Genomic DNA, 26,730 nt, shown 5'->3' with positions numbered 1-26,730 from the left:
TAGAAATGGCAGGTGAATTGCCGGGGAGACAAGATGCTGCTGACAGTAAAGGCAGAAACACATACGGCAAGAGGGCAACTGCTTAGAACCCCTATCAGTTTGGTGGGTTCAAGGACGGGAAAAGGAAACTTTCATTTTTAAAGGGATAAAAGGGGGACAACCTGAGCCATCTGTATTTTCTGTACAATTTCAATGTCATTTTACTCTACATATTTATTCTAGGTAGTAATACAATGGAATCCCCGACCTATTCCTACCTGGACATTTCCCTAAATTGGTGTTAGAGGTATCACTCAAAATATTAATATTAAGTAAGAGAGCCAAACAAAAAGGGAGAGATGTCAAAACAAATTCATGAAGATCCTAAAATGTCACATGAATACCTCCAATTATTGATAATGCAACTGAATTATTAACTACTTTCAAAATAATTTATTCCATCAGGTGTCTGCTGTGCTGCGATTATTTTCATACCATCACTAGTCTCCTATTTCTGACCTCAAGGAAACTGCTATTCTTAAAAAGCAAGTATAAAATTTTTTTTTTTTTCCCAGACGGAGTTTCACTCTGTCGCCCAGGCTAGAGTGCAATGGCACAATCTCGGCTCACTACAACCTCTGCCTCCCAGGTTCAAGCGATTCTCCTGCCTCAGCCTCCCAAGTAGCTGGGATTACAAGCACCTGCCACCACTCCGGCTAATTTTTTGTATTTTTAGTAGAGATGGGGTTTCACCATGTTGGCCAGGCTGGTCTTGAACTCCTGACCTCGGGTGATCCTCCCGCCTCGGCCTCCCAAAGTGCTGGGATTACAGGTGTGAGCCATAGCACTTGGCCTAAGCTTTATTTCTTATATAACCTACCTCTTTACAAAATAAACATCTGCTTAATGTATGCACACGCACACACAATATAATTGTGCACAAAACTATCTTATCTCTTTGGCTTAAAAATGTACACTCAACATGGAAAACACACATAGTCACTCCTGACCTTTCAAAGCCATTGACTTCAGGTGACAAAGATGAAAGAAGCCTTTAAGAAATCTTTTCCTTTAGTATTTAGTAATTACTGGCCAGGTAATAGCTCACGCCTGTAACCCCAGCACTTTGAGAGGCCGAGGCAGGCAGACCACTGGAGGCCAGGAGTTCGAGATCAGCCTGAACAGCATGGCGAAACCCTGTCTCTACTAAAAATACAAAAAAAGTAGCCGGGTGTGGTGTGGCACACACCTGTAATCCCAGTTACTCAGGAGACTGAGGCATGAGAATCATTTGAACCTGGGAGGTGAAGGTTGCAATGAGTCAAGATTGTACCACTGCATTCCAGCCTGGGCAAAAGAGTGGGACTGTGTTTCCAAAAAATTTTAAATAACCACCATGGCACATGTATACCTATGTAACAAACCTGCACATTCTGCACATGTATCCCAGAACTTAGAATAAAAAAAAAGAAAAAAGAAAAAAAAATTTTTTTAAATAAGAAAAACAATTACTAAGTTTCTTCCCCTGCCACCTCAAACTCCCAAACTTTTCTTGTGATATTTGAAAACACATGTTGACAATACTGCTATCCAAAAACTGAAAAATAATCCCATGTCTACTCCACAAAGGGCCAAATAAGAAGGCTCCATCAGCAAGAACTGGAGAGCATATGATGGCATCTAAACAGATGATCACGCGGGGACCAGGTTTACATTAAGATTTTGCCCAATCACAAAGAAAGCCAAGGCCAGTTATCTTACCTCAAACTGCGGGTAGGGAGGAGTCATGGCTGAAGGGGGCCCTGAGGTGGGAGGTGGCATCCCTGAAGTGGGTGGGAACAGACCCAAGGCGTTCAGATTTAATCCAGGAATTAAATGTGCTTGAAGCTGCAACAGTAAAAAGGCCCCTTAATTTGACAATTAAAAGAATCAAGGGAAAGTGAGCATTTTTAAGTGACAATATTCAAACTGACCTCTTGTCTAATAAAGAAATGATCGTATAACTCAAAGCAGATGTTCCATGGGACTTTACTTGAGTACATTGTTTACATCTGTTTATATCCCTTGGTATTTTTAAATCTGTGTGCTTGTTTGCCCCCCTCCTTGGTCCACAGCTGCATTAAGATATCTCAAGGGAAGCTTTCCTTTCCCTTATGACTAGCCCACAGGACTTAGACAAAACTGTATTCTGCATGCTGTGGGCAAACTAAATATAGACTAAAAGTCATGTATCAGAGGTGAAGAGGTAATCAAGTAAGATTGGTTCATTGAAAAGCAAACCAGCTATTAAGAGATCTTTAGTCGTTGGGTAAAACTTAGCAACCATGGGTCTAGAGGCCTCAAAGTTGAGCCCTCTGGAAATCAGGACCCATCCCCATGTAACTACTGCAAGTAAACCTATCATTGGAATGGACATAGGAGCCAGAAAGGGGATTTTAATTTGTTTAATTTTGTAAGGGTTGAGGATGTAACGTAGACGGTGGAAGGGAGATTTGAGTGTACTTGAAAATCTTTTTAAAAGGCCTAAGGGGGTTAGATTTAATCCCAATTGATTCCAGAACATTTGAAGCAGGTTGGCAAGAAGTCATGTGGGGTGTGAAATGACTAGCATTCTAGGCTCTTCTCACAAACGCAGTATTTGCACATTTCCCTCGTCTCAGGTTTTGTGTTTCAGATGACTGGCCCAATTGAAAAAAAATTATTTTTTAAAGTCATTTACTTTAAAATTTAAGACAGGCTTTTGAAGTGTTCCATTTTCAGCACCATTTCACTGATTAAGGAATGTCAGCAATTTGCTTTAATAGCCTCAGATGCACTACACAGACTGTTTTATCAATTGAAATTCTTGTATCTCCAAGGTTTATATGGGTAACCAAGTTTTAAACCTGTAACCTTAACATTAACTTTTATATGCATTATATCTATTGTAATCCTAATAAGAATGCAAGGTAGGCAGTAGTCCCATTTTACAGATGAGTAAACTGAGGCTCAGAGAGACTGAGTAAATCATCTAAGAGAATAGAGTTGCAGCTCATAAATGGCTCAGCTGTGATTCAAATCCAGTTCATGTAACATTTCTTCTATATTAAACTCTCTCAAATTAACATTGCAAGAGAGGTACTATATTAACCTTTGTAGGTAGACACTAGCCTTACTTCAGAGAGAAGGAAGCTAAGGCTCAAATACTAAATAATTTGCTAAAGTCACAGAGACAGCAAAGCTTAATGTCAAAGTCAGTATCTTCCCTACTATCCCAGGGTACTTGTTGAGGTGCTAAAAATCAACTAGAACTACTGCTAGTGGTAATGCCACAAAAGAATTCAATATTAATGCAGTTAGAAACACTGTTTTAACTATTTGTTAAAGACATGCCCTTCATAACAAAACTAACATTCATAGAAGCAATATCATTTTCATAAGACTCCCTGATTTTCTTCATGATCTCCTCCTCAGCTTTGGCACATGTCTCAACACTGCCTTTAACTGTAATGGTGCGTTCTGGATTATACAGCGTCAATTCCTGCAATCTGCAGAATGAAAAAGAAGGGAAAGAAAAAGAATGAAAATTGGAGGAAGACAGCTAATAATTCAGCCACAGATGGCAATTAAAAACAAACTGTGGAGCCTGGTAATATGTAAAAGTGGGTGGTAAAACATGATGGGAAATGAGTAAGCCCCAAAAGACGTAAATCCAAAACTGTAAAGCTGCAAGAGAGAAGAAAATACTTGCCCTCCTATTTTCTCGACTAAAGATTACTGGGTACATATAGTTCAATCAAGTCCATATTTTAAATAAAGCTTACTTCTCAACCACTTAGAGTTGAACTACTTTCACAATTGAACAGTGAATTGAAAAATGACTGGAAAGATGTATAGTTTTTGAGGAAACCAAATACCCTAAGTACATAACCTTTCATAAGTATGTTCCTAGTCTGTATTAACCAATCCTAGGCATAATTGGCATTCTCGTGCAATTGCATTTTCTGGGTCACCAAGCAAGGAGAAAGCATGGAAATATTCCAAAAACACAAGCCAGAATTCATGTGTCTAAACTTAGTTTTTACCAGTTTTTTTAGAATTTAGATTGAAGTAGGCTGGAAGAATATCAATCCATCTTGACTAAAATTTAAAATGGTTCACCGATGGCCATTTAGATAACAAAAACGTTAGATAGTGGCAGCAATATTCAGAAACTCCCTGTGGGACCTAGGTCCTGCTGAACCTTCAAAAGCCACTGAAAATCATACCTGAAAACACCTAAGCCTATGCTGGTCAACAGCCTTGAGAGGAAAAGCAATGGGAGACATGTGCCATGGAAAACAGAACTAAGTACATAAATTGAGAGGATACGGATTATTGGTACAAATCTCCTTCATCTTCCTGAAGTTCTCATTTTCACTACTAGTAAAATGTCACAGGGTTACCTTGAGCCAGATGAATGGGAAGTTATTCCTTAATATTTTCCTCAAACTTGCTAAAAATGTAAACATTTATATAATGAAGACTATTTCTCTTAGACTACTTTAAAAAGAAGTCTATAATTCTAATTCAGTCTCAACCTGGCCCTGCCAAGCATTTTGTATTACAGTTTTAAAAATAGCTGCTTCTAGAATAACTTTTAAGATTTTTTTCTTTTAAAACTCTCCCCTTTCTGGGGGTAAATTTAAGACAAAGTAGTATTACTTATTGTATTTACCAGTTTGTGGGGTTTTTTTCCCCCTTTCTTTACAACCAAACAGAAGTTTCCTGCTTCCTTACTACCTCCTTTGAAAACTCCTTGTACACAGACACTGTGCAGTCTTTCCCCTACCACTCTTCCTCAGTTCATCAATCTTTTCCCACATTTTTGAGTACTCTGATTGTAACTAAGAATGGCCACCCTCAGAAAAACCTTTCCATGTAATTTCAGAGCATCCACAATTCTAAGTGTGGTAGCCTGCCTCCAAGGTGATTCCCGTCACCTAGTTATCTGTAGTCCCACACATACATACCGAACAGGGCTGACTTGTGTAAACAACATTAGAAAAACGATAGAGTATAACTTCTGAGACTATGTCATAAAAGACATTGCAGTTTCCATCTTGTCAGCTGCCATGTCTTGAGAACACTCAAGCAGCTCTGCGGAGAAGCCCATGTAGGAGGCACCGAGGCCTTCTGCCAACAGCCAGCATCGACTTGTCAGCAGCATTGTGAGACCCCAAGCCAGAACCACCCAGCTAAGCTGCTCCTGCATTCCTAACCCACAAAAACTAGCTGAGCAATTAATGTTCACATTGTGTTAAGCTGTCAAATGTTGGGATAATGCGTTACACGACAATGGATAATAAACTGGGTTACATAGTCCAACTTTGGGAATAAATGTCATAAAACATAGTTAAGATTGCATTTAGAAAACATGAACATAAAGCATTTGGTTCCTCCTGCCAGAAGCAGATAATGCTTTCAATACAGGTCAGAAACCTAACAGGCAGCAAGCTGTATTTGAGAAACCAGGTGTAAGTATGGCAGCACAGGCTAGCTGAAGCAGCTGTAAAGTGGGAAGCTAAGCCCAATACACAACATGCAGCTTACAGTGTTGGAAAGTTTTCTTATTCAAAAGCAAAGGGGCACTCACGGAGATATCGTGATTTTAGTGTCTGTGTCTTGCTCAATTTTTTTAAGATTTCTTCCTTCTTTACCAATAAGACGGCCAACAAAGTTATTATGAGCTAAAATCTTCAAGGGGATCTCTTCTGTGCTGTAAATAGAAAAGTGGTCATAAAATTAGGATAAGTAAACCTATTCTTGGGTAAAAAGACAATATTCACTCATTAAACATTTACTTCCTACCTACCATCTGGGAAGCACTGTGTTAGGTACAGCTTAAAACTTGCTGACAATTGGCCAGCATTCTAGCAATGCATGAATAGAAGGGGAAAAAAAAATACAGAAGTTAACTTCTAAAATAGTTCTTATTTTATTCACTTCAGGAAGTATCTTCAGTGATGGAGTCTCTTACTCAAAACCATATTCCTAAACCCCTACTACCAAAACACAATGTACAAATAAAAAACAGTACCATCCAGTACAAATATATACCTGGAGATATGTGCATAATTTATAGAAGGAAACAGAAGAAACAATAGTGGTTACACTTTGGGGGAAGGGCATAAGAACAGGAAGGGGAGCTTTCACTTTTCATTTTGTAGCTTTCTGAATTTCCCAGTCATATATATATAAAACTGTTTAAAATGTCATTGCGGTTAACAGATGGTGGGCTTTTCCTTTTTCTTTTTTTGAGACAGTCTCCCTCTGGCACCAGGCTGGAGTGCAGTGGTGGGATCTCGGCTCACTGCAACCTCCGCCTCCCGGGTTCAAGCCATTCTCCTGCCTCAGCCTCCCAAGTGGCTGGGACTACAGGCACGTGCCACCACGCCCAGCTAATTCTTGTATTTTTAGTAGAGATGGGGTTACACCATGTTGGCCAGGATGGTCTTGATCTCTTGACCTCATGATCCACCTGTCTCAGCCTCCCAAAGTGCTGGGATTACAGGCATGAGCCACCGCACCGGGCCTATTTTTCTCTATACTAAAATAATTCTTTTTTAAAAATTTTTACTTTAATAATTACATTTTTATAAGATGGTACCCACATATAATATTACTAAAACATATTTAAAGTTCTCTACAAATTAAGGTTGGTAATGAGGTCCCCACACTAACTCCAGTGCCTTACTCTGGATTCTACTTCCAGTGCAGCGCTGTTCTGTACACTAAACGTGGTACAGAACCCAACTTTCACTCAAGGTTCCTGTGGAAGAAATAGTTAGAGTTCCCACCTGCGTTACCCAGATAAATCTCTAGTTTGCCTTAGAAGAGACTCAGGCACTTCCCCACCTCCACACTCCCTGTTGCTCCAAGATGGGGCCAGGCAGAGGACAAGAACAGAGCTCCAGTGAGCTCTGAGTAAAGAATGAGTCAAGATTTGGGGCTCCTGTCTTGGGTTAATCCAGGATACCTCCTGGTCCTAGGTTCCCCAAGTTGCCTTCTTCTATAGCTGCACTTCTCTTCCCCGTTATCACCACTCGTCTATGTTCAAATGTGAATGAAAATATTTAAATATTAAAAGACATACACTTCACGACCAAATCAACAGCGCCAACCACTGTAGCTCATCAGGATATCATTTCTCTTTGTTTGTTGGCAATTCCCAAGAATTGTGTCAGAGATATCAAAAATACAAGAGCACAAATATCAACCTCTTTCACAGGACAATCTTCTTTACTCACAATTTTATGTCTTGAGCTTCCTTATGCATAATCTCCAGAATAGACTTACAAGCCGCAGAGGTGCCTTCAGGAGTAGAGAGGATAGTAATCGACTTCTCAGCAGCCCCTGCATTTTCTTTACGGTGGACATCGATTCTGATAGTGGGCACAAGCAGCGAGGAAAACGAGAGCAGTAAGCGTGTATTCACAGTGGAGTCTAATTACCAACTGCAAAGTCATAGGGCTTCAGGGCAAAGCAGATGACTCACTTCCCTCAAGAGCATAAACTTTCAATAAGCTGTCAACATTAATGACTTAAGAGGCAAATTTTAATTCTAGGAACACTCCCTTTCTCATTCCTCAATCCAACCAAGCAGGGACATCTTTTCATTCTACCCAAGCTGTTTGTGCTTACAGCTTCCTTTCAGATGCCACAGAACAAATGTCTCATGACAAAGAGCCTGGATTCAATCTGCTCTAAAACAAATAGGAACTGGAGGGCATGCCAAGAGACGAGTTGGAATCCCATAAGCCAAGTTGAACTGCTTATTCTGCACAGTACATCATTCTTCATTCATTGGATGAGCAGATTTCACCAATCTGCTTCCCCTTTGCAAGGTTCTTCCCACATTTTGCCTCCTTGATAGAGGAAAGTCTGCAACAAACAGTGATAGGAATGGAACCTGGACAGATGGCAATTCTACTTCAAGAAAAGCAAGTGGCCAATAAACTCAAAATGATGTTTAATTTCACTAGTAATTATATGTCTGCCAGTTAAAAGAATGTCATTTTCTTCTAGACTTGCAAAAATTGAGATAGGAAAAATTAAATATGGGCAAGATGATCGGTAACAAGGCACACTCAACACTTTTAGTAGGAGTATAGAGCAAAACTGGTCAGCAAAATGCTGAGCACCTTGTGACTCAAGAACGGTACTTCTTGTAACATCTACTCCTGGTAACATCTACAGATATAGTCTCATACATGGGCCAAGAGTGATGTTTCTTACCCTTGGCACTACTGACTTTTTGGGCCAGATTCTTTGTTGTGGGTGGGGTGTCTTGTGCATTGTAGGAAATTTACTAACATCCCTGGCCTCTACCTACTAGATGCCAGTAGCATGCCTCTCTCTCAACTCTAACAGCCAAAAATGTCTCCAGACATTGCCAAATGTCTACGGGGGTTGGGGCAGAGAGATGATCATTTGTGGTTGAGAACCACTGACATGGTAAAGTTCCGTTTCTAACAGATAGAAAATTAGAATTATCTAATTGCAGGAAGAGATGGTTAAATGCAGGAAGAGATGGTTAAATAACAGTATATTCCTATCATATAGATGTTTTTGAAAATGTGGTAAAATTACAGGTACCAACATAGTAAAAAGTCCTTAAGTGAAATAATGCAATTCACATCATGACATGGTTTCTTTTTTAAAGTCACAAGTTAGTAGATACAGGCAACAAATCCTATAGATATATATCCCCAACTTACCAATAGCTACCCAGGTGAGCTGAATGGTAACTTTTTAATTTACATATTTATACATTTTGAATTAAACATAAAATAAGCCTGCCATTATTTAAAAAGTACAAGAAAAAAATTAGCTACTCAAAAATATGTGTTTTTGGGAAAATTAAGTATTTGTTGAGTTCCTTTGGCCACTCAAACACTTAAAGAGCTAAATAACTCATGGCCATGAGAATGACCACTTGATCATGCCAATAAAATCAAGATTTGGCTTTCATTTCCCTAAATGTTTGGTTGAAATCTGAAGATTTACCTCAAGAGTAAAAGATAAAACTAAAAATAAGGGCATGAAACAAATTAAGGGCTACCTAAACATAACTAATAAAAAAATAGTGTCTTAGATAACAGTCCCAATCTTAGGAGTCATCTTCCCAGCTGCTGTTTCAATCCCCAGTCATTTTCAGGGATGCTTGTCTTCCAGCAACACATTAGCATCCCTCTTTGCAGTTTATTTTCACCCTTTCACTGCACTAAGGATTACTAAGCTCCGATCCCTTGAGAGAAGGGAATGTGGCTTTGGAGATTAGAGTGGCCCTCTGAGACCATTCCAGAAACAGAGGTTCTGATAATGACTAATTTCAATGTCAAGAGTTAATTAAATCCACTGGTAGAGCTCTGCAAATGAATCATCGGATATAACAAAAATTGCTTCCCTTCCCCTATCCCCATCTTCCTGCCTTAAGTAAAACAAACAGTTCAATTTAAGTCACAGCTCTTTCATCTGACAGGGAAATGAGTAGCTCGAAAAGGAACAATTCTAATCTGCTACATGACAAGGAAGGGAAGCCATATAATGAATTTCTGCAGGTAACGGTGGATCAAGGGAAGCAAGAAGCCCTTAAATTTTAAGATTAAAGTCAGGCCAACTGACTAGGTTATGGTCCAGTTGTCTTTCCCACTCCTACGTGATGAGGTCAGGGCGATTAATCTTGCATTCAGGTAACCAGCACCCAACATCTCCTGCTTCAAAGCAGGGGAAGGCAGGATCAGATGCCACTGCAGGGAGCAGGTGGGTATGGACCACCACTCAGTGCAGTTCTTTTTGGTTCTGCATGAGAAATGGGTCAGCTAGTCCAATGCAGGCATGGTGCCTATGATGAATATGCATGTCCTCTTAGGCCTGCTGGAACAAACACATAAAGTATACACAGCAGTGTAGTTCTAACTTTTAGAGAAAGATTAAGCTTATTTCCTTGGATCACATTAAAAAAAAGAATTCTCCTTTCTAAATTTAAAAGGCAAAATAATCTTGTCATTTCTGTAGCTGGCCCAAGGCTTGCACAATGGTATTTTTGGATACAACTTCTTCTTCCCAGCACACTCACAGGTTCTTCAGGGAATACGGTAGTAACAGACTCAGAGATGTGCCTTGTAGCACATTACGGAGCTAGGTATGAGGGGAAGAGTTTGTCACCAAGCTTCTTTGGGTCAAAAAATATCCACATACTGTACAACAATATGGTTTCTAAAGCAAAACAACATATAATGCATGAGAATTGAGAATTATCTTAGACACACATGAAAGGCTTCAAACATGATTCACATATAGTCATTTTAGTCATTTGACAAATAAAAGATCCTTCTATGTAGCAGGGCCCTGGCCTTGGCCCTGGGGCTACAGTAGTAAATAAAAACAAATAGTTCCTGCTTTCTGCTCCTGATAATTAGCTCCAACATTTGAATGGGAATATTCCAATCCCTTAAACCCCACCAATTAAAACCATCAAAAAATATCCAGAAGAAAAAGCCATTCTAATTACGTGGCTTAATCACAGGAAACATTTGGACAAATAAGATGAGCAATTCTTTACTCCAGTAAGGCAAGACTGAAAAACCATCTCTGTATGGAAGCCACAAATAAAATGGACTGGACCCAGAAAATTACTTCCAAAAGCAATGAGGGCAGGTGGGGGGTAAGGGGTGGGACAGAGAACAACCTAGAAGCTGCCTTTCTGTCTTCCAGAGCCTCCCCAACCAGAAGAAGATTAGGTATCATTTGTTTTCCATTCATGTGTGAAAATCTGACGTTCCCTTTGAGACTGAGGATTAGCTCCAGATTTATATGAAATGAACACCAAGATATTGCAAGATTTTTATACACATTCCCAAGTACTGTAAAAGGAGGCCTCATGGCTGTGTTCAGAAGGGCACCAAGTACCAGAACGACACACTGTTACTAAGATTCCAAGGGGAATTCTCATGAACACCCACCACACACTCAGCATACTCACTTAGACTGGGTCTGTTTGGTGATGTTCCGAATGGTAGCACCTTCTTTTCCTATGATGGCTCCAACAAATTGGGTGGGAACCAGCAGGCGCAGAGGCAAATCACACGGTTTCTGCTTGGACAGGGATCCTGGAGACCCCTGCCTTGAGGAGCCCCTCTGCCCAAGCCCCCGGCGACCTCGGGGCTGCTGCAAGGGGTTTTGCTGGGCAGCCATTTCATCAGGGATATAGGCTACTTTCAAGGTGAAATTCTCTAACTGAAATCCATTCAGTTTGTCTAGTGCTCTGAAAGTTGAAAAGGGGCAGGGGTGGGAAAAGGAATCACTCTATATGACACATCTTTTAGCAAAGCAACACCCATCTCTTCTACTCAGCATTACTAGCTCTAAACTTCTGAGGGAAGCCCCAGCACAAGCAGTAAACCCGCAACACACATAATCCTCCCCTCCCTCACCCCGCACCACCACCACCCACACACATTTTCCTTTGAGACAGGCACAGTGGGGAAAAAGGCCACAAGTTTCCAAAGGGAACTTATGCGCCATCTCCTAATGAAAAATAGAAAAACAAAAAACATTTTGTCAAACTGTTGGTTAAGTTTAACCCATAAGGTTATTAACGGTTTAGGAATAGCTAAGCAGCAAGAGAGAAGCAAGTGGGCTTCTTGCCTTGGCAAATGTTTCCAAATCACAGTGGAAGGACATCAGAAATATATACCTCCTTCACTTCACACTCTAAAATATGAAGTATTTAAAAACATTTTAAGAACCAGTGGACAAATCTCTCTAAACCATTCACAAGAGACTATCCTGAGTATTAAATTCTACCAATAACACTCAGTACCTATTATGAGCCAGTCCCTGACTTTGTGGTTTATGATCTGATTTGGGGCAAAGAGGCAGGGGTGGTGATAAACCAAAAAAAGAGTGTGCCCATTCTACCACACTATTTGGGGGAGAGTTTTTCCTTTTTTTCTTTTTTTTTGGAGACAGAGTCTTGCTCTGCAAAGGAGCTGTGTCACCCAGGCTGGAGTGCAGTGGAGCCATCTTGGCTCACTGCAACCTCTGCCGCCGGGGTTCAAGCGATTCTTGTGCCTCAGCCTCCTGAGTAGCTGGGATTATAGGCGTGCACCATCACGCTTGGCTAATTTTTGTATTTTCAGTAGAGATGGGGTTTCACCATGTTGGCCGGGCTGGTTTTGAACTCCTGACCTCAAGTGATCTGCTGCATTGGCCTCCCAAAGTGCTAGGATTACAGGCATGAGCTACTGTACCCAGCTTCTTTTTCATTCTTGATCTTTATTTTAACACGCAAGGAAAAGTGCCCAAATCTTGAGCATAAATCTCAGTGAATTTTCACAAGGTGAACACACACATCCAGATCCAGAACTAGAACACATCAGGGCCCCAGAAGCCTCACCAGTACCTGCTTCTGGTAGTCACTGCCCCCCTCCCCCTTGCAGACTTCTAATACCATAGATTAATTCTGCCTATTTAAAAATTTTATGTAAGTATATATGAGTATACATGATATGTATTCTCTCATATCTGGAAACTTTTAATTTATTGTAATATTCATCCAAATTGTTGTTTTCTATTTTCTGGGGTTTTTTTTGTTTTGTTTTGTTTTGTATTTTTTTGTGTGTGTGTGTTCTGTTTTCAGAAGGGAAAATAATAAACTAGTAGAGAGGAGATAGCCCAGATTTCATAAACATACATCTAACAATACATCCCTTTCTAACTCCACAGTGCACAACAAAATGAAAAACAAAAAGAAAGAAGTCCCCACACTTCCCAGTGTCACTCAGGTTCTTTGCTCAGATTCTGTTCCAATGGCCCTGAGTTCACCTGAGGTGGGAAAGAAAAACAGGCATAAAATGGTCTCTTTCTAGTTGCTTGGTGTGGTCGTTTCCGGCTTATACACTGCTTTATTTGCAAATCTACTCTCAATTCTTACTTAAATAGAAAAAAGGGGGTAGAGTGGGAGACAGTTCTAGCACCAAAAAGGTCACTGAGGGCTAGGACCTTGAAGGCAAACCTGGGCAAGCAGACAGAGGGCTCACTGACATTCTCCGGCCCAGAATGATTCTCAGTTTCTCACTTCAGTCTTCTATCACCGTCCTACCTTCTCTGGCACATGAATGAACTCTTATTGTAAAAGATCAGTCATGCAGAAAATAGCAAGAGGTTGCTCTGGCACCATCACCAACCCTCCAAGGCCCTTCCCAAAACTGCTGCTCACTGCAGTACTTCTACAAATGGACCAGTCCTTTCTATATGTTTACAAACACATGTATTCACGTTCAGTTCCTTCGTTAAAAGCATAATTGGGGTTGTGATGTACACTGCTCTGTGGCTTATTTTTAAACACAATGTCTTGGGATATTTCCATGTGATTTCTATGTCAGAGGGCATTCTTTTCATAAGCTTCAGAGGATGATAGCTGACACATGCCACACTTATTTTGCCAATGCCTTGATGACAGCACCTTAAGTTAATGCTGTACTTTCCTCCTGTCCCCTTTTTCTCTTAAGGGAATGTGGATTAAGGGCCCTAAAATATTTTGGTTATTTCTAAAGGAAGACAACAGCTGATATATTTTATTATTTATGGTGTATATTTGTTATAAAAAGTTGGAGTTGCAGAAGAGTCAACCAACTACAGATTCTTTCAAAACAGCTTTAATTTTTTTTTGAAATGGACTTTTGTTCTTGTTGCCCAGGCTGGAGTGCAGTGGTGCGATCTTGGCTCACTGCAACCTCCACCTCCTGGGTTCAAGCAATTCTCCTGCCTCGGCCTCCTGAGTAGCTGGGATTACAGGCGCATGTCACCACCACCCTCAGCTAATTTTTGTATTTTCAATAGAGATGAGTTTTGCTATGTTGGCCAGGCTGGTCTCGAACTCTTGACGTCAGGTGATCCACCCACCTCGGCCTCCCAAAGTGCTGGGATTACAGGCGTTAGCCACCACACCTGGCCTTAAATGTTTTTCAAGTTGGGAATAAACAGATCACTGAAGGTTCTTTCAAACAATCGGGAAACTTGAACCTACTGAAGGCATCAATTACATCTAGGCATAAAAGGTAGTCTAGGCTTTTTCATTATAAATGGCATATTGCCAGCTTCAGAAGAGAGTAAGTATATTTTGACTAGTAAATTAAGTCATTAATGTTACAAAAATGGTAGGTAACTTTCTTCTTGAGTGAGATAGACATATACAGATATGATTCTCCCTGGGGTAAAAGGTACACACGTCAGTTACCAGATGCTTCTATATTCTAGAACCATCTAAATAGTCACATGTATCACAAGAAACAACTTTATAACTTGGCAAAAACTAACTTCTAACTTTTATTGTGCTGCTTTAAAAAGATTTTTCTTTGTGGGGAAAAGAAAAAATTCTCTCACTGAAGAGGTCAGGTAGCCTGGGGCTCCAGTCCCCAGTGTACCTTCTGGGCCCCAATGGCTCTAAACTCAGGCTGTTCCAGGCAGAATGCAGACAGCCACTACTGTGTGCACCTGACTGCCTAATTGCCATCTAAGCAGAGTTCCTAACCCCTCAAACCACAGTGCTCCATCCACACTCAGACACAGCTGAAAAGGTACAGGAGGAACCTAACATGTAGAATGGTGGCTTTCTCATGATTGCAGCTCCTAAATTACTGAATTTAAGTCAACTACTAGAACCTTTCTAGGCACAAAGTTTATTATTCAGCTATGTCATATGGTGATCTGCTGAGTTCACGGGGAAAAAAATTTTAGTACTTTCACCAAACCCACCATAGATGCAAGACATGAGATGAACGACTATCATAATTATTTGACACATATGTGTTCAGTTAAACAGAACTTAAAGATGTTTATCCAACATGTATATTACTCAGGACCCTGGTTTTTTGTTTTTTTTTTTGAGACAGAGTCTCACTTTTTTTGCCCAGGCTGGAGTGCAATGACGCGATCTCGGCTCACTGCTACAACCTCCACCTCCTTGGTTTGAGCAATTCTTCCTCCTTCCAAGTAGCTGGGATTACAGGTATGTACCACCACACCCAGCTAATTTTTTTTTTTTTTTTAAACTAGAGACAGGGTTTCACCATGTTGGTCAGGCTGGTCTCAAACTCCTGACCTCAAGTGATCCACCCGCCTCAGCCTCCCAAAGTGCTTGGATTACAAGCGTGAGCCACAGCGCCAGACCAGGATTCTGTCATCATTACTTAACTCTTTGCTCTTGGTGCTATTTTAAGGGTTGCTGAGAAGATGCTGAGTAATTTTGCCAGTTGGTAGAATTTAAATGTATTGATAAGAAGTTTACTGGGGGCCAGGTGCAGTGGCTCATGCCTGTAATCTCAACACTTTGGGAGACCAAGGTGGGTGGATCACTTGAGGTCAGGAGCTCAAGACCAGCTTGGACAATATGACAAAACTCTGTCTCTACTAAAAGTACAAAAATTAGCCAGGCATGGTGGCGTGAGCCTATTAATTCCAGCTACTTGGGAGGCTGAGGCATGAGAATTGCTTGAATCTGGGAGGCGGAGGTTGCAGTGAGCCAAGATTGCCCCATTGCACCCCAGCCTAGGTGATGGAATGAGACTTTGTCTCAAAAAAAAAAAAAAAAATTGTTCATTGGGGTAGACCACAATTTAGAGCTGAATGGGCCTCAATAGAGACAATAAGCAGTTCAACTTGAGGAAGGGGGGAAAGAGAAAGAAAAAAGGAGAAGAAATGAGACCCAGACAAGTTAAACGTACCCAAGAGTCCACACATACGGAGCTGAATAGTGGAAAAAGAATACAGACTAGAGACCAGAATTCTAGTCCAGCTTGAACATTAAATAACCACGTTATCCTCCAAAGGTCATTTTCCTGTTTGGCATTAGCCATCTCCCTATAAAACTAAAAGATTAGATTCATGGTCCTTTTCAGCTCTAAAATTTCATGCCTGGCTGGGTGCAGGAGCTCACATCTCTAATTATAGCACTCTGGAAGGCCAAGGAGGGAGGATCACTTGAGCCCAGCAGTTTGAGATCAGCCTGGGCAACATAGTGAAACCCTGCCTCTACAAAAAAAAAAAAAAAAAATTAGCTGGGTGTAGTGGCACATGCCTGTAGTCCCAGCTACTTGGGAGGCTGAGGTGGGAGGACTGCTTGAGCCCAGGAGATTGAGGCTACATTAAGCCATGATTGTGCCACTGCACTTCCAAGTCTGCCTGGGCAACAGAATGAGAACCTGTCTCAAAAAATAATAATAAAATAAAATAAATAAAATTCCATGTCTAAAAATCTCTTCTTTTTTATTCCCAGATGTCACCCTGTATATAATACAGGGTCCTCACAAAATGAGGTTTAACCCATTATTGAAAAGTCATAAATTCAATTATCTCCTTGTATGAAGAATAAGAGGTTGACAACTCAGCAATCATTATTGAAAGCCTGGGTAATATGATTTTAAGGATGTACCTTAATGAAATAAATATGGATGAAGCCCAAATGTAAGGCTTCATGACTAAATTGGTTCTAAAAACAAAACAAAACGGTATGAGCAAATACCCTAGATGATGCACAACAGAAGACGGGATAGGAAACTGTGGTGAGGATCCAACACTATGCAGAGATTAGAATCAGTATAAATACACTGAATGAAAAACCCACAAAACTCTGCAGAATGATCTTTGTAATTCTGGAAGTTATAATGCATGGGACAAAGTCTACAAAACTCTATGGCAAATTTAACAGTGGTTATCCCTGAATGGCAAAAAATCCCTTTGTCTCACTGCTTTATTTCTTTTTCCAAAATAAATCTTTTATTTATGTAATTGTTAAAGTTTAAATGGGAATTTTCTTACCTTTAGCCACTGGCCAAGTTGCTTCAAACACTTCTAAACATAACCATATTTACCTTATACAGATCTTCACAGTGATACAAAGGAACTGCAATGATAGTTTCTTTCTTTCTTTTTTCTTTCTTTTTATTTTTTTTTTGAGACGGAGTCTCACTCTGTCGCCCAGGCTGGAGTGCAGTGGCGCGATCTCGGCTCACTGCAAGCTCCGCCTCGCAGGTTCACGCCATTCTCCTGCCTCAGCCTCCCGAGTCACCACCAGCCAGTAATTTTTTTGTTTTTTAGTAGAGTGGGTTTCACCATTAGTCAGGATGGTCTCAATCCAGACCTCGTGATCCAGCCCCGATGAATAAACATTCTTTTCCCTAACAAAAATAAACATCAGAATAACCCCAAACAAAAGAAAGCATAAGAACTCAATGTCTACACATTTTCTAGGGGGTTCTTTGTCACACATGACAAATCCTCTCATGAGTAATGTCTGTCCTTGACTGGCTTATCTCAACATCTCTGGAAGAAGGAAGGAAATAGGTGAGCCTCTCTTGCTCTGAGGAACAAGAAAAGGTGCATTCACTAAACACATACTTCCATCTTTAATGAAACTAATGAAATTTAAACTTGTCAAATTTTTATTTTAATAATTCAAGACTTAAGCCTAAAATGAACACATGTATTAATATTTTCTATAATATGTGTGCTATTAACCTTTGATTTATTTTAGCCACAAGGTGGCAGGAATTTCCACGTTAAATTCTGTCTTAAAGACATAGCCATACTTGAGGACTCCTCTTAAGTGACATTCATAGAGCTTTAAGTAACAGAGGCAGCTACAACCACGTTAAAACTAGCTCCCTGGCTCTTCAGCATCAGTGACCAGCCATCACTGGAAATGAAGTATACCAAACAATAACAAGGGGGCAGAAGCAGCAATCAAACATGTTGGAAAAATACATAATAGCTGCTAACTTTTGAGCTCTACCTTATAGGTATTATGAAACATGTTTTGGAGGCATTATCTTAGTTTTTCTCAGTAGCCTCATTAGCTAAAGACTACAGTTATTCCCATTTTAGAAATGGGGCTGAATTGTAATAGATTAACTTGACCAAAGTCAGCTAGAAAAGTGGTGGCACACAGTCTGTTCCATGCAACTGGGCTCTGGAATTGAACTCTTAACCTCCAAGCTCACTCATACTTTCACAAGTACATCAGGGTCACATAGCCTTCCAAACAACAGATGTTACAAAGAGAAAATTGAGAATTATCAGCATAGCCCTTTTACCTAAAGATTGAGCTTTGGGTGGCCTACAAAGGAAGGCATGGAGAAATCACACCAGATTGGTTTAGGCAGCAGGCTGTCATGTTTGGAGCCCATGGAGCAGGCCTACAGGGTTCATTGGAAGTCCTGCAAAGTCTGGTCCTGGAAGGCTCAAACCACTTCAAACTGCTCCAAGCAGCCCAGAACCAGTGGGTTAAACTATAAATACACGCATATATGCACAAATATTTGTTTCTCTTTAATCTTCAGTTTGTAGCTGAGAAAACCAAAGCTCAGAAGTCAAGGTTACTAAGTCAGGGCTACCTGACTTTGGTGTTTACACTTTCTCTACTACACCCAATGCCTCTCAAATAAAATTAGTTCTCACAGAATGAAAACATATTCCATATCCCTTTTAAAAGCTTATTAAAAAACTGATAACAATTTTTTTAAAACTGTAACACAAAACTGAGTTTTCCACTCCTTATATTAACTTTTCAAAATACCTCATTGCTTTCTAATTCTCTCAATCTTTGAATTCTTGCAGAGGGAGTGAGAACAATATTCTTATAAAGCCACTTGACAGGCAGGAACTAAAATTAGGCAGTCCCTCTCCAAATATTCTTATTGGCGACTTTCGGTCAGTATTTAGTATTTAATAAATGTTAACTGACTGAATATTAGAACAAAGGATATGAAGACTACTTCCCTAATCAAAATGCCTAATTTATTTAAGTTACCTAATTACTAAATTACACAATTCTTAACAGCCTTTTCCTTCCTCCTTGGGATCAACGGAAGCCTACCAATCTCTTAACAACTAAGATAAAGAATTTTGAGAACACCAGTGTGTCTACATTCAGTTTGCTGTCATGGTTAGGATTCTTTTCAGCAATAATTCTACCTTGACTAGCCAGTCTACCTTTCCTGTGCTTGCAGTCTTAATGCTTTGTTTTTTTTGTTCTTAAAGGAGGAAGGCTAAATGTCAATTACTTTATCCTTACCAAAGTTCATCTTATGCTTCTTCAAAGCTATATAGCTTATGTCTCCAACTTATGTTCTCCCATTCAACTCATTAACTATTAAATAAGCATTTTGTTTCCCTTTAGCTAATTTAAGTTTTCAAATAAGGCCACAACAACAGGCCTCTGACAATCTCCAAATATCCTTGGGTTTATCACATCATCCCATATTTTCCAACAGGGACTTGGCTCTACCAAGTATTCAGTATAAATCTTTGTAAAGTAAAACATGGCCAGGTGCAGCGGCTCACACCTGTAATCCCAGCATTTTGGGAGGCTGAGGTGGGCAGATCACTTGAGCCCATGAGTTCAAGACCAGCCTGGGCAACATGGTGAAACCCCATGTCTACAAAAAAGTACAAAAAAAAAAGACTGGCACTCTCATAACCCAGCCTCAAAATAAATAAAAATTAAAACAATATGGAGCCTCTGCTTTCTCACTGCCCTCACTTTTATCCCCCATTCTAGTGAGGGTATAAAAGGTAAAATTTTCCTGGTCTTCTTACATGATACAACTAAAGAACAAAATTAGTCAAAAAAAGAAGAGAAAGAAAAATCAATTTGTTTTATGACTCATACCACAATTTCCATAATGTCCGAGACCTTATATCAATTGCCAAAAAATTTTACATGAACAAAGGATACAAACAGATGAAATACAGAATGTGTTTGAACATATTAAAAGCCTCCAGTCTCACTTATGGGAAAAGTGAAAATTAACATGAGATACCACTTTCACATACCAGATTGGCAAAGTTTGATAAAGTCCTGTGTTAGGGAGAATTGGAGAAAGATTTTCCCCCACAATGCTGATGGAAATTTAAACTATCTCAAGCTCTACAACACAATTTAAAGTGCAGTTCTACTTCTGGGAATTTATCATCTAGATACATGCTTACATACACACGACATGCAAAAACAGATTCACTACAATATTGTTCATAACTGCAAGAGACTGGAAACAACCTAAATATCCAAATTGCAATTAATCAAAGTCATGCCATATCTGTATAATCAAATACTATGTAACTATAAAAAATATATTTATATACACAAAACATTCAAATGTTATGGTATCATTTGTGTAAAAGGAGGAATACATACATGTAGCATTTGTTTTCCACATGGTTATCTCCTAAGAGATGAGGTAGCTAGGGAATAATACTGGGAGGAAGATTTGTACTATGTGCATCTTCAAATCTTTTATATTTTGAACCACGTGAGTGTTATTGATTTTACAAATAAAGTTCCATTTACCTTATACAAATTTCCGTCTTCTTCTCAGTCTTATCTTGCCTTTCATAGTCCCTCCCGAGTGAGTACTGCCTTTAGTAACCTAGCTGAGCTCCTACTCTTGCAGCTCGTTTTACCTTTCCCCTTCAGGGCTCAGAGTCAGCCAGTGTGGTCTTTTCTTTCACCTTTCTGACACAGAGGACAGTCAGCCTGCTCCTGCCAGTATGGTATCTGGAGGTAGGTAGTTCAGGCTTCCATAGTCAGCTAACAGCCAGTGCTGTGCTACTGAGTACTTTGTATGCCATTCTTTCATGTTCATATTCTGAGCAGATCTGTTAAAGGCCATATTTGTGGGACCCCCATTTCTCTCTCTAGGGCTTAGTTTATTAGATCATTTTGAGCCTACAGAATTATCTTTTCCTAGGGGAGATTGTTTGATCTGTAAAGTATTGCCTGTTTACTGCACTGGAATATATTTTTTTCCATAAATCTAAGAGCAAATTACATTGATCCAACGTCTGCACGTTCCTAAATGACAATGGTAATCAGGTAACCAGTGAGTAAGAAGACTTAACATTTAACACTTGTTTAACATACGATCCAACTTACCAGCTTCAGATAAAATAGCAATAATATATGTGTCATACAAGAGGGGGAGAGACTTTATGTTATTTGGCAACAATACCAAGGCCCAGAGCTTCTGCAAATAGGGTGTGATTCAGTTTCATACTAGACCACTCTATTATTGACATTAAAAACATATTGAAAATGTAATACAACTTTAACCAATGTAGATTTTTACTAGACATTCAAACTTAAAAAGAAAGGCACGATTACAGGGTCAAATTTTGTAAAATAAAGTTTCTCTCTGCCACCCACCAGCCCTTCTCAATTGAGAAATCCGCAAAATATGTTACTGTACTTAACTTAGTTATTATATATAGATTAAAAGTTTCAAGCTGCTTACTGTCTAGCTTGGTCCTTACTGGAATAGGTTACATTTACAACTGCAGTTTCCGAGTCAGTGTTCACTAGAGGAAGAGAAAAACGAAGAGAATAAAAGTTAGTTTTCTTTCTACTTCCTTCCTTTTACAAATTTGAAAGCAATTCAGAAGACATGTACCTTGCTCACAGCTCTCCACCACTCCATACTGGACTAGTAAACTATCCAGCACCTATCAGGAGGGGGAGAGAAAATTATAAATTTTGAGTTTCCCAAGTTATTATCAAGGGCAGGAATATGTCTTAAAATCACTAAGTAATTGTGATGGAAAAGAGCCAAAAAAATATCAGGGGCTTTGGACTGCAGAACTAAGGGATGGATACCACAAATATCACACTCAGACTTGTCTCTTCTGCCCTCTCCTAGATCCCTGACATTAATCTCATTTCCTATGGCTAACCAAGAACTGGCTCAGCAAAGTATGCAAAGCCACAGCCGCCTGGTTCCTGAGGCTGAAGGAGAAGGAGCATTTATTTCTCATACTTACACAAACACATCACCATACTTTCTCCTTGTATACAAAGTCACTAAGACAAGGGACCAAGTTAAAAACTAAAGTTTAACAAGGTGCGGTGGCTCGCACCTGTAATCCTAGTACTATGGGAGGCCAAGATGGGAGCACTGCTTGAGGCCAGGAGTTTGAGACCAGCCTGGTCAATACAGTGAGAACACCATCTCTAAAAAATAACATAAAATAAAAAGAGAAAAAAACTAAAGTTTTATCTATAAGATGTTTTCCAAAGGACTTCCTTTACAGCTCTAATGGTTCTTACAGAACAAATTACTCAAGGCAGTCTAGAAAAATGAAGACAGCACAGTGCATACTTTACCTGGAGTCGAATTTAAAGCCCAACATAAATACATAGACAGCAAAAGTGTGAAATGAAGCAAACATTTGTAAGTCTACATGGGGTTGGGAAATGTACAATTTGAAGCTGTCTATGTTTTTACCATCTTTCCTGTAGCTGTATTATTATACTATGCATGTTATTCAAATGGAGAGGCTGTTAGAACAGTAACTATAAGTTTATTATAATATCAACTGCAGATGTATGTCTCATCAATATAAACCAAATTCAGGTGTCCTTAGCTTCTAAGAGCTATAGCAAAACAAAGTAAGTTTCTGTAAATTATAGCAAACTACTTACTCATCAGTTTAACTACAAATTTTCTTATTTATTTATTTATTTATGAGACAGGGTCTTGCTATGTCACCCAGGCTGGAGTGCAGTGGCATGATCACAGCTCACTGCAGCCTCAACCTTCTGAGTTTAAGTGATCTTCTCACCTCAGCCATCCAAGCAGCTGGCACTACAGGTGCATGCCGCCACCCTCAGCTAATTTTTAAAATTTTCTGTAGAGATGAGGTCTTACTATGTTGCCCAGGCTGGTCTCAAACTCCTGAGCTCAAGGGATCCTCCTGCCTTGGCCTCCCAAAGTGCCGGGATTACAGATGTGAGCCACTTAGCCCTAGCCTAACTGCAAAGTTAAAAAGGCGGTTCCTTGAAAATGTTTTTCAGGCGCCAGGAAATAGAAAACAAATTTTATGGTAATTTACCACTAAACTTAAGCAATTTCTTTTAAAGGAAGGTTTATCTTATGTGTTATATTTTAGGCTTTTGTCTACTGTTTCCAGTTTGAAACATATAACAAGGTTTGTCTGGGGTGAGCTTTTGTTTTTAGTTTTGGGACAGGGTCTCACTGTCACCTATGCTGGACTGCAGTGGCACGACCATAGCTCACTGTAGCCTCAACCACTGGGCTCAAGCAATCCTCCCACCCCAGCTTTCTGAGTAGCCGGCACTACTGGTGCATGCCACCACACCTGGCTAATTTTTAAGTTTTTCGTAGAGATGGGGATCTCGTTATGTTGCCCAGGCTGGTCTCAAACTCCCAGATTCAAGGGATCATCCCAGCTGGGCCTCCCCAAGTGCTGAGATTACAGGCGTGATCCAGCGCCTGGCTTGGTTTTTCTTTTAAATAAGGTTAATACCTATTTATGAGTGAAATGCCCTTTCATTTATTTTTATTTGGCAAATTTCCTTTGCATGAGGTAAATTTAATTTTTATTTGGTAAATTTCTTTTGCATGAGGTATACACACCAGAAGCATGTTAATCTTTGTCTCTGATTATAGCTATTCTTAAATCACAAAAAGACATTCAAATATTTCATGAGTGAAGTGAATACTTCACAGGAGGAAATCCTGGTATATCTTATAAGAAGGGTACTCTGTAAAAGTGCTTGTCTGTTTTATAGGTGAATTTGCCATGTGATGTTGATCACAGACACATTTTATAAAAGTCAAAAATTAAGAAACCTCTCACACTGCCATTCAAAGAGAAAATATACAACACATAATTCCTTAAACTAAAAACAAGGGTGGCCGGGCACAGTGGCTCATGCCTGTAATCCCAGCACTTTGGGAAGCCATGGCGGGTGGATCACCTGAGGTCAGGAGTTCGAGACCAGCCTGGCCAACATGGCAAAACCTTGTCTCTATTAAAAATACAAAAATATTGGCAGGGCACGGTGGCTCACACCTGTAATCCCAGCACTTTGGGAGGCTGAGGCGGGTGGATCACGAGGTGAGGAGTTCGAGGGCAGCCTCATCAACATGGTGAAGCCCCGTCTCTACTAAAAATAGAAAAATTAGGTGCGCATGGTGGTGCACGCTTGTAGTCCCAGCTACTCAGGAGGCTGAGGCAGGAGAACTGCTTGAACCCAGGAGGCAGAGGTTGCAATGGGCTGAGATCGTGCCACTGCACTCTAGCCTGGGTGACAGAGCAAGACTCCATCTAAAAAAACAAAAGAAAAAACACAAAAAATTAGCTGGGTGTGGTGGCAGGTGCCTGTAATACCAGTTACTCGGGAGGCCAAGGCAGGAGAATTACTTGAACCTGGGAGGTGGAGATTGCAGTGAGCTGAGAGCATGCCACTGCATTCCAGCCTGGGAAACAAAGCAAGACTTTGTATCCAAAAAAAAAAAAAAAAAAAAAAAGGCGGTGGGGGGAGGGGGAGCGGTGGGCAACCTACTTATTTTCTAAACAAAAATGAAATTTTTTCAATACGAAAAATGTTTTACTTCATACTTAAGTCAGAATTCTAACAAATTCATTCCACCTTCAGTAATGAAGTCAGGAGGAAAAGTATGTCTACCATTAAAATTTAGCTTTTAAATGAAAGCCACACTAATAGTAGAGCTTTATAGCAACTTGGATGGAGGCAGGGGTAGCGGAGGGGTTCAGGGACTGGGGGTAGTTGACACTTTAATATGTCATTTAAAATTTAGCTTTTAGGACCAGACACGGTGGCTCACGCCTGTAATCCAGCACTTTGGGAGGCCGAGGCAGGCGGGTCACTAGAGGTCAGGAGTTTGAGACCAGCCTGGCCAACATGGTGAAACCCCATCCCTACTAAAAATACAAAAATTAGCCGGGCGTGGTGGCACATTCCTGTAATCTCAGCTACCCAGGAGGGTGAGGCAGGAGAATTGCTCGAACCTGGGAGGTGGAGGTTGCAGTGAGCAGAGATTGCACCACTGCACTCCAGCCTGGGCAAAAGAGCAAGACTCTGTCTCAAAATAAAATTTAGTTTTTAAATGAAAGCCACACTAATAGTAGAGCTTTATAGCAACTTGGATGGAGGCAAGGGTAGAGGAGGGGTTCAGGGAGTAGGAGGTAGTTGCCAATTTAATATGTTTAATTAAATAAACATCCTTCTTAATTCTTCCGAAAAGCAATTTGTTCAGTAATTAAGTATATTAGTCTCCACACAGATTACCTTATGCCACCTTAACTTTTATTACTCTTAGAGATAACACCACAAAAGTTAAACACCTGTGAGCTATAAACAATACTGACCAAACCTACGATAATGCCAAGGCAACAAATGTTCTTCAAAAGCTACAGTGCCAAAGTGATAAATATTTATATACACACACATAAAATGATACAGGTAAATTTTTTAACTTAAAAAAAATTGGGGGACAATCCTTTCATGCTCTTCCTTTCCAAGTTAGGCCTGGTAGAATGGCTTCTACGAAGAAGGGTTGTGAGAAGAAGGGCCGCTCTGCCACCAACAAGGTGATGACCTGAGAATGCATCATCATTTACAAGGGTATCCATGGAGTGGGCTTCAAGAAGACTGCCCCTGAGCATTCAAAGAGATCTGGAAATTTGCTATGAAGGAGACGTGTTCACTGACACGAGGCTCAACAAAGTTGTCTGGGCCAAAGGAATAAGGAATGTCCTATACCATAATCTGTGAGCAGCTGTCCAGGAAATGTAATGAAAATGAAGATTCACCAAACGAGCTGTATATTTTGATTACCTATGTACCTGTTACCACTTTCAAAAATCTACAGTCAGTCAATGCAGATGAGAACTAGCCACCGATCATCAAATATGTTAAAGTTATAAAACCACACACACACATACACACACAAGAAGAAATATACATTAAAATTTTCACTGCATATATTCAAAACAAAATTGCTTGTATAGTTAAACATTCTATTCCTAAGAACAGATAAATGCTATTGGTTGTCAACTTCCGTTAAGTCCTTTTTTTTTTTTTTTTTTCCCGACAGAGTCTCACTCTATCACCCAGGCTGGAGTGCAATGGTGCAATCTTGGCTCACTGCAACCTCTGCCTCCCAGGTTCAAGCGATTCTCCTGCCTCAGCCGCCCAAGTAGCTGGGATTACAGGCACATGCCACTACGCCCAGCTAATTTTTGTATTTTTAGTAGAGACGGGGTTTCACCACGTTGCCCAGGCTGGTCTCGAACTCCTGACCACAAGTGATCCACCCGCCTTGGCCTCCCATAGTGATGGGATTACAGGTGTGAGCCACCACACCCGGCCCTGTGAAGTCTTTAGAAAGGTAACTAGAAACTACAATCCTGTGCACTTTTTTTAAATGGTGAGTTTTATTGTCTGTAAATAATACTTCAACAAGCATGGCTTTAAAACCAACTAAAAAAGAAAAACCACAAACAAAAAAACCCCTCTAATCCTTAGAAGAAACAGGTGCAGAATCTATCTTGGTACCTAGCTGTGAACAAATTTAACAACACAACTTAGGAGATTTTACATAGGCCCCACAGATGGATTTCAGTGTATCTTTGATGTCTTACTCAAAGTTTCATGTACAAGGCTTGGAAGTAATGACAACAGAATAGGCAAAGGGCTGTCAATAGCCTAATAAGATTCCCAAATCTCAAAAGGATTTCCAACCCCCAAAACGACTTGAACTATACTATAGTAATCCCATCAATCTTAAGGCAGGCCATTATCTGAATATGCTCTTTTATATCAAGGGCTACCAAATGGTATCATGCCACTCCAGCCCACTGAACTCTCAAAGAATAAATACAACTTACGCTTGATAAGGCAAAATG

General features: G+C 40.1%; 1 protein-coding gene and 1 pseudogene across 1 annotated transcript in view; one reads left to right on the top strand and one right to left on the bottom strand.

Annotated features, from left to right (window-relative positions):
- The window catches only part of IGF2BP3 (insulin like growth factor 2 mRNA binding protein 3), a 159,296-nt gene that overhangs the window by 23,738 nt on the left and 108,828 nt on the right, over nucleotides 1–26,730 (bottom strand). The window contains exons 4-10 of the mRNA XM_032759358.2: nucleotides 21,450–21,501; nucleotides 21,294–21,357; nucleotides 10,985–11,266; nucleotides 7,248–7,382; nucleotides 5,594–5,716; nucleotides 3,371–3,506; nucleotides 1,741–1,866 (exon numbers count right to left, since the gene is read on the bottom strand). Coding sequence (XP_032615249.1) covers nucleotides 1,741–1,866; nucleotides 3,371–3,506; nucleotides 5,594–5,716; nucleotides 7,248–7,382; nucleotides 10,985–11,266; nucleotides 21,294–21,357; nucleotides 21,450–21,501 — 918 coding nt within the window. The remainder of the gene's footprint in view (nucleotides 1–1,740; nucleotides 1,867–3,370; nucleotides 3,507–5,593; nucleotides 5,717–7,247; nucleotides 7,383–10,984; nucleotides 11,267–21,293; nucleotides 21,358–21,449; nucleotides 21,502–26,730) is intronic.
- On the top strand, nucleotides 25,360–25,718 carry LOC116813099 (large ribosomal subunit protein eL31-like; annotated as a pseudogene).

Source organism: Hylobates moloch, unplaced genomic scaffold (genome assembly GCF_009828535.3).
Source record: "Hylobates moloch isolate HMO894 unplaced genomic scaffold, HMol_V3 SCAFFOLD_1, whole genome shotgun sequence".
NCBI lineage: Eukaryota > Metazoa > Chordata > Mammalia > Primates > Hylobatidae > Hylobates > Hylobates moloch.
This window is presented reverse-complemented; position numbering and strand designations above follow the sequence as displayed.